The 13,429-nt window shown below is 44.1% G+C and overlaps 1 protein-coding gene across 4 annotated transcripts in view; it reads left to right on the forward strand.

Annotated features, from left to right (window-relative positions):
- The window catches only part of myo16 (myosin XVI), a 92,163-nt gene that overhangs the window by 25,171 nt on the left and 53,563 nt on the right, over positions 1 to 13,429 (forward strand). For all 4 annotated transcript variants that reach the window (XM_018750080.2, XM_018750079.2, XM_018750081.2 and 1 more), the window contains exons 5-8: positions 6,063 to 6,171; positions 7,238 to 7,362; positions 7,490 to 7,615; positions 11,092 to 11,167. In XM_018750080.2, coding sequence (XP_018605596.2) covers positions 6,063 to 6,171; positions 7,238 to 7,362; positions 7,490 to 7,615; positions 11,092 to 11,167 — 436 coding nt within the window. The remainder of the gene's footprint in view (positions 1 to 6,062; positions 6,172 to 7,237; positions 7,363 to 7,489; positions 7,616 to 11,091; positions 11,168 to 13,429) is intronic.

A 13,429-nucleotide genomic window follows, 5' to 3' on the forward strand; every position in this document is an offset into this window, starting at 1 on the left:
AAACAGTGTTCGTGGAACACCGCTTCCCCCCTCTGAGTCGCCGGACGGTTTGCCAGAATCTCTTTGAGGCCGACCGAAAGTCTTCCTCCATGGCCTCACTGAACTCCTCCCAAGCCCGAGTTTTTGCCGCGGCGACTGCCAGAGCCGCGCTCCGTTTGGCCCGTCGGTACCTGTCAGCTGCTTCAGGAGTCCCATGAGCCAGCCAGGCCCGATAGAACTCCTTCTTCAGCTTGACGGCATCCCTTACTTCCGGTGTCCACCACCGTGTTCGGGGATTGCCGCCGCGACAGGCACCGGAGACCTTATGGCCGCAGCTCCGAACAGCCGCACCGACAATGGAGGAGCGGAACATAGTCCATTCAGACTCAATGTCCCCCACCTCCCTCGGGACCTGGTTGAAACTCTGTCGGAGGTGGGAGTTGAAGACCTCTCTGACAGGGGCCTCCGCCAAACGTTCCCAACAGACCCTCACTATGCGTTTGGGCCTGCCAGGTCTGTCCAGCTTTTTCCCCCGCCATCGAATCCAACTCACCACCAGGTGGTGATCAGTTGACAGCTCAGCCCCTCTCTTCACCCGAGTGTCCAAGACATATGGCCGAAGGTCAGAAGAAACGACTACAAAGTCGATCATCGACCTCCGACCTAGGGTGTCCTGGTGCCAAGTGCACTGGTGGACACCCTTATGCATGAACATGGTGTTCGTTATGGATAAACCGCGACTAGCACAGAAATCCAATAACAACTCACCGCTCGGGTTCAGATCAGGGAGGCCGTTCCTCCCAATCACGCCCCTCCAGGTATCACTGTCGCTGCCCACGTGGGCGTTAAAGTCCCCCAGTAGAACGACAGAGTCCCCAGTGGGAGCGCTTTCCAGCACGCCCCCCAGGGACTCTAAAAAGGCCGGGTACTCTACACTGCCGCTAGGCGCATAAGCACAAACGACAGTGAGAGACCGTTCCCTGACCCGAAGGCGTAGGGAGATGACCCTCTCATTCACCGGGGTAGACTCCAACACATGGCGGCTGAACTGGGGGGCTATTAATAAGCCCACACCAGCCCGCCGCCTCTCACCTTGGGCAACGCCAGAATAGTGGAGAGTCCACCCTCGATCGAGTAGAGTGGTTCCAGAACCCAAGCTGTGAGTGGAAGTGAGCCCGACTATATCTAGACGGTATCTCTCAACTTCCCGCACCAGCTCAGGCTCCTTCCCCGCCAGTGAGGTGACATTCCAAGTCCCAAAAACCAGAGTTGGCGCCCGAGGTTCGGGTCGGCCGGGCACTCGGCCCCGACCACCGCCCAAATCACAACGCACCGGCCCCTTATGGTTTCTCCGGCAGGTGGTGAGCCCACCGAAGAGCGGCTCCACGTTGTGGCTTCGGGCTGAGCCCGGCCAGGCCCCGTGGGCATAGACCTGGCCACCAGGCGCTCGCATGCGAGCCCCCCCCCCAGGCCTGGCTCCAGGGTGGGGCCCCGGTGACCCCATACCGGGCGGGGTAAACGGACGCCTTGATTTTTTCGTCATAAGGGGTTTTTGAACCGCGCTTTGTCTCGTCTGTCATCCAGGACCTGTCTGCCATGGGAGACCCTACCAGGGGCATGTAGCCCCAGACAACATAGCTCCTGGACTCATTCAGGCACTCAAACCCCTCCACCACGATAAGGTGGCGGTTCACGGAGGAGAAGTCACTGCATTTGAAGGAAAATAATTTTATTCCAAAGACTTCCTGTGGACTTCTTGTCTTAAATGACAGTACCAGGTCACATTCTGTTTTTGATGTAGATTGTGCCCACTGGAGGGACTTACCCTGTCCCCCTATCAGTGATTCCCCCAAAGAGGATGGGCTGACTACAGGTCTCATACTGTCACGTCTCATACTACAGCCAACACAGTGAGCACAGGTGTAGGCCTTGTTTTTTTTTAAAAAAAAAAAAAAAAATTAGTTTTTGTTTGTGCAAGAATTTGATTTGTGTATATCTGTGTGTGTGCATGTCTATATATGAATGATCACAAAACAGCTTATACTGCTGTTTAGCAAAGTTGCATACCATAATGGACATAACATCAGTGTGACCTTTTGAGCCGTGAATGGCCTGAGCTTGAAGGAAAAAGTACTCTCTCCTCCCTAGAAAATACGTTTACTGCAGCAATACTGTTGTGAATGACATTGAACTTATTCTGTTCAAATCACTATTTTGTCTGTGCTGGTTATTTTTGCTTCCTGACTTGTCTTCAATGCTGGTTCTAGAACTGAATCAGCATCAAAGTGCTTGTGGGCCCAGAAATAAATAAATGGCACTTCAATCAGCTCATCTGATTCTCCAAGAAGTAGCTTTAGGGAATGCATGCTGGAGCTCCACACAGCATATAGCTCCACAGGAGCTTGTGACAGCTTGCTTGCTACCGAGAGAGCTACTGAGCTGCAGCAAAATGTACACTTTTCATGTTAAAAGGCCTTCAGAGGCCAACTTTTGCGCTTGATGAGGTTGTGCTTGTTTGCTTTAAACTGCGCTGTGTACCAGCTCACCTGAAGAGCTTGGAAGAACAAGCCTGCATGATGAGGCCTGAATAACATTAAAAAAGGGCAGAAGTTGCAGCTTTTTTCCTTTGTTTGTTTTAAGAAAAGGCATTGAAGTGGCTCAGCTTACTAACTGCATTTGCATTAAAATCATTTTCTGTAATGTGACAGAATGCAATTTTCCAGAAGTAGGCCTCATTTGCATAGTTGTGAAAATGCTGTCAACTTGGCTGGGCAGAATAGTTTGTAGCAAGTTGTTTAATCCTAAAGCCACAAGTGCGGTCGAACGGGCAGGGGAAGGTATTCCAGGTTCCAAATGGCAGTGAATGTGCTGCATTTTAAAATGTGATTTTCCTTTGGTTTCCCTTTTATATAAGACAGCTCAAGTCTAATCTTTTTGGCATTTTATTCGCCACGTGCATTCTCTCAGGCTTTTGTGTGTGTTAAAGACTGCAAAAGATTAGAAACTGAAACTCCAAACAATAAATAGAAGTAAAAAAATATTAAAATCATCACCTCCTGAGTATATAGTATTGTAATGACCCGCGTTACTGGGAGTTTAAGCGGGAAAATGGGTTTACAGTAAATAGCTGACTTGTGGATAAAATGGAATTGTGTTGAACTGCTGTGGGGACAGGATATCAAGGCACAGTCGAGGTCAGGAGGGCATTCTGTGTGGGAGATGGAAGGTGAAGTCTGCTTTTTGCGGATTATGTTGTCCTTTTGGCACCATCACATGGTTGCCTCCAACACATACTGAAACGATTTGAAGCCGAGTGTGAAGCGGTTGGGATGAGGATCAGCACCTCAAGTCTGAGTCCATGGTTCTCTCACGGAAAAGGATGGCATGCCCCCTCCAGGTAAGGGGAGAGAATTTGCCCCAGGTGGAGGAGTTTAAGTATCTTGGGGTCTTGTTCATGAGTGAAGGCAGAAGGGAGCGTGAGATCGGCCGCAGACTGGGAGCAGTGACAGCAGTAATGCGGTCGCTGTATCGGACTGTAGTGGTAAAGGCGGAGCTTAGCCATTAGGTAAAACTCTCTATTTACCGGTTGATCTACGTCCCTACCCTCACCTATAGTCATGAACTCTGGGTAATGATCGAAGGAATAAGATTGCAGATAGAAACGGCTGTAATGAGTTTTCTCTCCAGGGTGTTGGGACAGGGTGAGGAGTTCGGACGTCCAGCAGGAGCTCGGAGTAGAGCCGCTACTCCTCCACATTGAGAGCAGTCTGGTGAGGTGGTTCGGGCATTTAATAATGATGCCTCCTGGGTGCCTCCCTTTGGAGGTATACCAGGCATGGCCAACTGAGACGAGGCCCTGAGGTCGGCCCAGGACCCGCTGGAGGAATTATATCTCACAATTGGCCTCTCTGCTCTCCCTGTTGCCACTGTGACCCTAGTAGGACAAGCAGGAAAGAAAATGGATGGATGGATGGATGGATGGATGGAAGGATGCTGTGGGAACTCACGAGGAATATAAGAGGGTGAGTGTGGTGGCCAGTGAAAAAGGGAAAAAACCTGAGGAGCACTAAGCAGGCTTGAAAGGCTGGCTTGAGGTACAGGTCCTTGAGGAAAAGAGGTCCTCGGACAAAGAGCATTATTTCCTTGCATTCACACCGATACCTCTTGCTGTGTGCCAGTGTTTGAATAAACGTTCCTAATAAACACTGTCCGTGTGTCCTCCTTTGCCCCATCCGAACCGAGAGTGCAGCGCGCTGCAGTATATACATTTCATTCTTGTTCATTATGCTTTCACTATGCTGAATAAAATTGACAGTACTGAGTCTGATTGACATTTGAAGGAAAGTAATTACTCTGAGAAGGGGATTGTAGCCTTACCATTGTGTCAGAGTCCTTGTGCATGTTAATTAAGACAGATATGCTGGCTTTCTAGAGTAATGATGTCATTAACGCTCTGTGATAGACAGTACTGGCTAGCATGCTTTCAGAAAGATGTCTCATTTGTCAAGGGCAGCCATCTCTGTCAGGTTCCTTACAGCAAAACTTATCTCTCATGTTCCAGTGGTAATACCCCTCCACCTCTGCTGTTTACAGAGTTGGTTTTTCTGCTGACTAGAAGAGTCTGTGGAGCCCTAGGGGTGGACCCCCTTTGCCCCACCAAATTATTGTTTCTCAGGCTCCTCCCTGCAAAGGTTTTTTTCAGCACAATGCACTGCATTGCTGGGATGGACGAGGGGCATGTTACGACTCCAGGCATCTAGGGGTGACTAGGGTGTAACATCCCGTGGGTGGTGACGAGTGTTAACAAGGGGCCAACAAAAAACACACGTACGTCAAGGAAGTCCGTCCGTCCGAACCACTCGCCCCATACAGGACATGGGGAACCGGATCCTAACCCGGCACACAGGGCTTAAGGCCGGAGGGGACACATCCAGGACAGGACGCTAGTCCATCGCAAGGCACCCCAAGCGGGACTCGAACCCCAAACCCACCGAAGAGTAGGATCAGGACCAACCCACTGTGCCGCTGCACCCCGTACATGTCAAGGAAGTACTTAAGTGCAAATTCTTTTTACTGCGCGAATAGGTGCAAATATTCAGGTGACTATTTACAATATTTACAGAATACAAAGACACTGCCCAGGGGAAAAAATGAGCTAAGATGGTAACAAAGCAAAGAACTTTGGAAAACCAAACTAAACTTAATGAAGTTGATAGATTACCTTAACTATGAAACAAAACAAAACAAAAGGGTATTCAGCATCTACAGGCCAGTCTCCTGCTTCTACTTTCTGTCTGAAACTCTAGAACAGGTGGCCTGTGATCACCTATCGGAACTCCTCACCTAGTAGATTTCCTAACAGAATCCGGTAGTACCTAAAATAAATTTTCATATTGTCATAACAGCCTCTTCATGTTTGCGTCAGTCGTATGAAACAAATCAAAAACGGACTTGTGGGCTTGTTGGCCACCTTCCATACACTTCTAGATGCAATAACTGTTCCGTAAGGGAGCAGTATTTAAAATAAACTGTTCTGTTTATCTCCCAAGGAGCAGGAGAGTGGTGGTTTTTTGTCGGGGGTGGTCATGGCTGAAAATGAATTTGGCAGCGTTACTTCTAGTACTGGACTGCTGGGAAAGCTTGTTTGTGTTGGGGTGGCAATACCTTTGTTAGTATTAGTACAGTAATAGTATTATGTAGTCTGTCAAAGAAAAGGAATTTGAGATTTATTATTGAATATATTTGAATTTGCTTATATATATATTTGTGACATTTAATTCAGATGTATCTACAATTGTCATTTGTTTTGCCAGATATATACACAGACACAAAGAAATGTACACAAAGAACTAGCTGTCTTCCACTGAATAAATGCTCATTAATCTTGTCTTATCTCCCAGAGCCTTCTGTTCTGCTATGTTATATATCTTTATTGGCCCTCATTATGCTCAGATTTTGAGGTAGTTGCCTGGAAAATGTGATAATCATAGCTCATTAAATAAATTATGTAGTATTGTGAACTTTTGGCTTATTATATTTATTTATTTATTTTATTTATTTTTTTGCTGTATATTTCCCTGAAGGCTGGGGCTAACATAATGCTGCAGGATATCAATGGAAACATTCCACTGGATTACTCAACAGAAGGAAGTGAGACCAACTATATTCTACTAAAGCGACTGGAAGAAAATGGTAAATGTCTCTGAATGTATACAATTTAAGACAAAATATTAAAACATAAAAATTCATCAGTTCATTACCTTTTTGAAAGAAGGTACTCTAAATGTAATTACCTCCACCTTATTTCACATCTACTCCATGCACACATCCAATAAAGGGTCATACCATTTTTATTTTTACAAACCAGGCTTCAGGTCATTTGCTTTAACTAGAGGTATATTATCTCTAATAGGTGTGTCGGGTTTCATTGTTTCCCCTCCATAGCTTAGTTTAGTGTATAAACTCACATTGTGAGTTGCTTTGAAGAAAAGTGGCAGCTACATGAATAAGTAAAAATAATTGCTTGCTTGAATTCTCACTTGGAGGTGAAGGGAGGTATATACACTGGCCCTTCAACACTTACTTTTAATATGCAGCCAGATATTCACGGAACTGATATTCACAATGGACTCACACCCACTCCATCTTTATTTTCATTGGGATCATCTGGTCTTTGAGGTTGCTGAGTGTCTTGCATCATTACAGGGTTGTCATAGTGACAGTTTTGATTTTGATTAGAAGACAAGTGGCATATTCAGAGAACCGTCAGTATGTCTGGACTCCCTCTTATGTTTTTTCTTAAAGGCTTGTGTAAAAGTAAGCTAAATAATTCCATGCATTGTAAATCTGAATTGCAAAGATGTCAGGCTTGATGGACTATTGGGTTGTTAGGTTTTAAGTGACGCTTCAGAAAACTCACTTTCACTGTGAACTTATGGGTTTCTCTCTATGTGGATTCTATCGGATCAACATGCAGAAAAGACCTTTCTCTTTTCCATAGTGGGACTTCGGTGCACTGTTTTTTCTGTGAAACCTCTGTCATTTAGCTTTTCATTTTAGCTTAGTGCTTGTTTTACAGTTATTATTACAGATTAGTTCCACATTTGGAAAAACATCAACCAGCAGATAATTACTGTTTAGAACCACTTTGGTGAAAACCTTTTAAAAAGAAAAATAAAAATGATAAAAGACAGGTTTCTAGATAAAGCTAAATGTGTTCATCCATGACTTTGCCTGTTTGTTTCTGCATCTGTTTCAGGTGTAGACCTGAGCACTGTGCAGAGTATGAAGATGCAGCAACCAAGCACCATGCTGTCAGATGTACAGTACCTCCTGACCACTGGGGGCAGTGTTAACCAGTGCAACGATGAAGGAGTCACTTTGGTGAGCATCCCCTTACAATCACAAAGTCTGTTATAGATTTTGACTTGCATGTGTGGGTAATGTTGAGCACTACTGCTTCTGGCGAAATGCCCATCAGAGCTGTAATGGAACGTATGTCATCTTCTAGCTTCACATCGCTTCTGCCAACGGCTACAGTGACGTTGTTTCCCTGTTGTTGAAGAATGGGGCAGATCCCCAGGCAGCTGACAACACCTGTTGCACTCCTCTGCATCTGGCAGCCAAATATGGACAGGTAGCTGCACTGACACACTAAAGAAATGAAGGATCACTGCTCCCACCTTCTCCGGTGTTATTGCTTTTATTTGCTCCTATATTCTGGTCCGATAGATTTCGTCCTTGAAGGCAACATGTAATCATGAATCTCTCCTTGCTGGTCTAGTCTCGTCTTACTCTTGCATACTGGCAGGTGAAGTCAAGGGTTTCTTCTGATCCGTGTGACTATTGAGCAGTGCGTTTTATCTATGCAACAGCGTTCGAGTTTGTAATTTGTAGTTTGTAATGGTGAATCTGTCATTAAATACTCGAAACAGGGCAGTTGCATACCGTGGGGGAAAAAAATTCTCCCTTCATCAATTCATCACTATGTCTTAAATTAGATGCATTATACTGCTACTTAAAGTGCGAAATTGATTTTGTGGGGGAGGTGGGCCTTTAACTGTGAAATCTTGCTGACACAGTCAAAATCTTAGATTAAGTCTCTGAGCTAAGTGACTCGGGCAGTGCTGACAGAAGAGGATTTTTTCATGGATAAGACCACATATTCCAGTTTCCCAAGGCACTTCCAGAAATCTTTCCTGCATTATATCTTGATCTCCTACTGCCCGCTCAACCTATAAAACAGCACCCAGACCATCCTACACAGCTCCCACCCTGATTGACACCCTAATATTCTAATTCTCACTGCCTGTTAGACGTACAGTGAAGACAAAGGTACTGATAGTACATATTTTCGTTTACATTTAGCAAATGTTTTTCTCCAAAACAGCAAATACAAAACATCCATTACATCAACAGAAAGAAAGCTTTGGATGCAGGCAAATGAGGACAGAGTACATTCATTTGTCACATTCGGCCCTATGAACCAGTAGACATTACACAAGTAGCTTTTCAAAGGGTTTTCCTTTATTAAACAATTTCTTAAAAATTACACATTTATCATATGCTTATAAGATCAGTGGAGAAGTGAGTGTGAAAGATTTCTATTTGGTTCCTTCTTGAAAAATCCATCGGGCAGTTAAGCAGGTAGCCTTAAGAAACCCTAAGCATCAGCTGCTCATTGCTGTTAAACATGATCAAATATGAAAAAGTATTGCAAGAATAAATGCACAGGTATTGTTCAGTGGAAATTTTTATCTAAATTTCTTTTTACTCAACATTTTTGACTGGTTCCTTAGATACTGCACCACCTGTGTATTTTTCATGTACAGTGGGTCCCCAAATTAGAAACTTTAGAGTACTTTTTGTCATTACAAGTATTTATTTCTCTTAAATACCTAGTACAGCTATTCAAATTGTGTACCAGTGTGCCAACGGATAGGGATGGTGCATAATAAGTTTCTTAATGCCCGACTCTAGCTCTGGCCACGGTTCTTTGTTGTGCTTTGTTTACAAAGGGTCATAAATACCCAGCCAAGGGACTCAGAACAGGCAGGCACGTGCACAAGAACTCCAGAGGGAGGGGATGTCTGCCAACCTGGTCTCCATGAGCTACTCAATAAGGGGGAGTGAGAGAGAGGGAGTAAGAGAGTCTGGAAATCAACACTTTTACCTCCCAGTTGTCTGGGTTGCTGATATTTACATTTATTCATTTTGCAGACTACTCAGAGTAAACCAAAGTACATTTCACAACGCACAAAGAGGTTATAAATACACAATTCTCATAGCACACTAAGTGTGTCTGATACAGCCGTTTTTGTAAGGGGATGTTACAGTGGTAGCTGCATGTAGAATTGATGAGTCCCTTGCCCCCTTCATGTTGTGTTTGATCGACAAGCCAGCTCTCGATTCCAAGTTCCTAAGTCGGAGACCCACTGTACTATAGTTTGCTTTGTTCCCTCTATTCCCTGCAAAATGAAAGGATGTTAGCAACTTTCACAATGGGGTCCTGTTGTGTAAGTCTGTTTTGGGCCTGGACACTGGCAGCATGCTGGAGTCACGGCGCTTAATCAGACGGTGGGACAGGGTCACAGGGTCTGGCTTCCTTCGTGGTCCCCTCACAGCCATTTCCACAGATTAGTTTTCAGCAGTATGTCACGCAGATCTGGAGGACTGCCAACTCACAGGCTCAGTAAAGTCATAGAGGACAATGAGCACGATTTTCTTTGCAGTGCTAAATCAGTAAACCAACTAACACTTCTGGAGTTTGGGATAAAGATGAGGGATGAGGAAGGCAGTGATTTAAGTACTCCAGGCATCCAGGGTAAGACTGTAAGACTGTCATTTGTAAGGGTGACAACACTTTCTTCCAGTCTCCCATGGATAGGTGTAGACATTTCAGGACTTACTATTACCATTCCAGCCCCTTCACTGCAAGAGAAACAGTACTTCCATTATGTGATATCCCATTTCCTATACAACCTCATCTTTTTAAATGGCAATATTTCTCTCTTTTGTTGTTTGTTCTTGCCCTTGAACTGACATTGGGCAGCCATATTTATTCTAGCCTCTTTGCCTCTTCAGGCACAACATTTATTGCTGAGGTGACTGCAAGGTCACAATCACAGCCTCCGGAGTGTGAGTCAGCTGGGATGCTCCCTGTGTGGTTCTGCTGTGTCAGGTTTCATTCTAATGCCACTTTCCACCCCCTCCCAATTTGGGTCAGCAGATGCTCAACTTCAGACACTTGCCACCCTCACTAACCCCCTCCCTGAAGGACTCAGTGACCCAGTGGAGAGCTGCCACACATGCTCAGAATAGCTACCCTGCCAGAATGTCCCCACAGGCCCCTGTTTCTTGGCAAAGATTGAGATGACAATGTGAAACCTGAGATTGTGTGCTCTGAACTACAGCAGACTCGCCAGTCTTCCTGAGAGCACGTTCATGGCCCAGGCTCAGGCATCCGGTTCAAAGATTAGATACCTCTTCAGTTTGTTGATGACTAAGAACAGAGGTCTACTACTCTAGTTTTTTTGAGTTATAGGATTTCTGTAAAGAAACAGCCCCATGTATAAGTGTTTTTCATCTTATCACAGACTGTTATGGAGTCTTTCTGTGGATTTTTTGGATGGACTGATGTATACATAGGGATCTTTGCCATAATCTACCTAATGTGAACATTTAATTCTCGGTTGTCCAAGTCTTGGGCCCCTTGGAGTTGCTCAAACACTCACACAAAGCATACTTCTACACACCATGTCATCTTACTACAAATGCCATCAAACGCTGACTTATCATACAGAGCACTGCCAATGTACTTCTTCTGTCTCATTGCTCATCAAAAAGCCTATGTTGACAAACATATGCAAAAGATACAGAGCTTCACAATATGCTGCAGTGGTCTTATTTTAGAGAACTACAACACTTTGTCTGTGAATGGAAATAACCTCTCCATGTTCATCAGTTTTTCAGTTCCAGTTCTATGGCTAGTGAAGGGTTAAAATTATTCAAAAATCGGTTTAGATCCTATTCTTCAGTGAGATCCTTATGTTCTCATTGATTCCTCCCTTTGACACAATGTCTGAAGGTTATGTGTGCCTTTTCTCTCTACAGGCTCATATTGTGAACCAGCTTCTGCTGCACGGTGCAGACCCCATGCTACTCAATGGTGCTAAGGACAAGCCATCAGGTAGGAAGAGCTATATCTTCTCAGTTCTTCCACTTGCCAGTAAAGAGATTGCTTCCAGCTGGTTTTCACCAACTGTAATTATGGTGAAAGGTGTTGTATAGGCACTTGGAGACAAACTAAACTTCTTTATTTGGGATGTAATTTCTCTCTTATTGTGTGAGTTGCCCAAACCAAAGCCACTGCTACGTGTGTCGAGGTACCTTGGCTTGGTGCCATATAAACAGAATGTGACACCATGGTCAACAAATTCACCTCAATGTAATTGCAAGTTGTATGTGAAGGAGCTCTGACAGTTGTTTGTGCTTATGCACAGAAAGTTGTGCAGAGTATTCAGCCTTTCTAGAGCTAAATGCCTTTCCAAAGACAGTGGATGCCATGCTAGAGAGGGTACTGCCAGCCGGCTGTAGACCTGCTGGAATACTTCAGTGATGATGTGTAATGACTGAGAAACCAAGATTTGCATAATCAGGAAGAATGGTCTGGCTGACTCGAGCTAAAGTGGTGAGTTGTTTTTGGATTTCTGTGCTAGCCATAACAAATACCATGGTCAAGCACAAGGTTGCTTGTAAGTGTGCTTGGTACTAAAGTAATTTTGCTGTGTCAACTGCCCTGAGGACATGTGTTCTGAATACTCAGGGAAAAGGGGTGTAGAGTTGTCACCTGATAGCCATTTGGTGGTGTCCCAGACCACTTAACCACTGGACAGACTAGGAAGGCCCAAGTGTGTAGTGAGCATGGATGGATAGATGGATATTCAAAGAACCTGTTTTGTAACTATGGAAATAATTTTGCATTCTTTTCATTTGTGTTTTTCAGACTGATAAAGGTCTTGCTGAATAACTGAGAAGAAAGTACTAGAATTAAATAATGTTTGTAAAATAAGATAAGTTTTTAAGGTGCCTACCTTCACTTTATAAGCTCACAGAATTTGTACATTAAGTTAATGCAGAAACTCAAGCTGTATTATGTAAATACTGTATCAGTGAAAAGCTTAAGTACATGTGGGCAACCTGGACAGTACTTGTATGAGGTGTTCTGGATAGAAGAGTGAAAGTAAAGCAACCCACAAGTGTCCTGTATCTCTGGCTGTTGCTGCAGAAGGACTGAGTATGAATGTTGGCTGTTCGGAATTTGTACTGTATGCGTAGGACCCAAAAGATTAAGTATACACAACACTTTTGTTGTTTCATTATAGCCAAGCAGATTTCGTGCCATGATTTTGCTGTTCAGTAAACTCTCAGAGAATTTTACTTTCTACTTTATTCACTTTGGATTTCTGTACAGTTGGAGTTCAGAAATTCAAGATACCATGCTAATCTTAAATAAATCTGCTATGGTTAATGTGAGATATTTATGAGAAATAACATTAAGTGTAAAGATCTAGACTTGTAATGTAGCTGAATATTTTAATTGTCATTGCACATTACCCAAAACTGCATTAAACCTAAAGCCCAGTCCAGCAGACCCCCTAAACTCTGTCTGAACAGCATTCATTACATGCATCCTATGCCTAACTCCTGCTTTATGGTGAAATCTGCCACTTAGTCCTATTTGTTCCCAGCGTATTAACCCTCTTCTGTGTGCCTCCCTGCAGATCAATAACTCATTGTAACTGTTGAGATTAGCTGAAGGAAGCCTGAGGCAGCCACAGGAGAGTAAATGGATCTCACCTTTTTTTCCCCACAGGCAATCTGCTGAGGGTTGGGCAGCCATAGGGTAAACGCAGTGCACCCTATTTGTAAGGTGTCACTTAAACAGTTAAACAATGAGTGCACAACATACTGAGACCTCATTACAAGGCAGACAGTGTTTTCCACTTCTGCCTCTTAAAGTACCAGTAAGTCTGCTTAGATCAACTTAGATCAGAGACCGCTAGAAGCGTAGCGGTTAGAGTTGCTGCCTTTGGGTCCAAAGATTACATGTTGGATCGCCACCTCTGTCTGTAGTACCCTTGAGCAAGGTACTTACCCTAAAATTGCACCAGGAAAATTACCCAGCTGCATAAATGAGTAAATAATTGTAAGCTTGTAACTGTAATAAGTCTAACCTTAACATTGTAAGTCACTTTGGAGAAACCATCATCTTAATGAATAAATGTTAATGTATATCAGCTTCCAAACCCAGAGAGGGCCACTTTTAAACCCATTTGATTAGGAGGCTTGTAATAGAAAACACTTCATTCATAAACTCATGTAGAGCACATATTTCTGTCTCAACAGAATATTCATGTTCCTTCCCCCAATTCAGTGTACTTTGATAGAA

This window comes from Scleropages formosus, chromosome 1, assembly GCF_900964775.1.
Source record: "Scleropages formosus chromosome 1, fSclFor1.1, whole genome shotgun sequence".
Lineage (NCBI taxonomy): Eukaryota > Metazoa > Chordata > Actinopteri > Osteoglossiformes > Osteoglossidae > Scleropages > Scleropages formosus.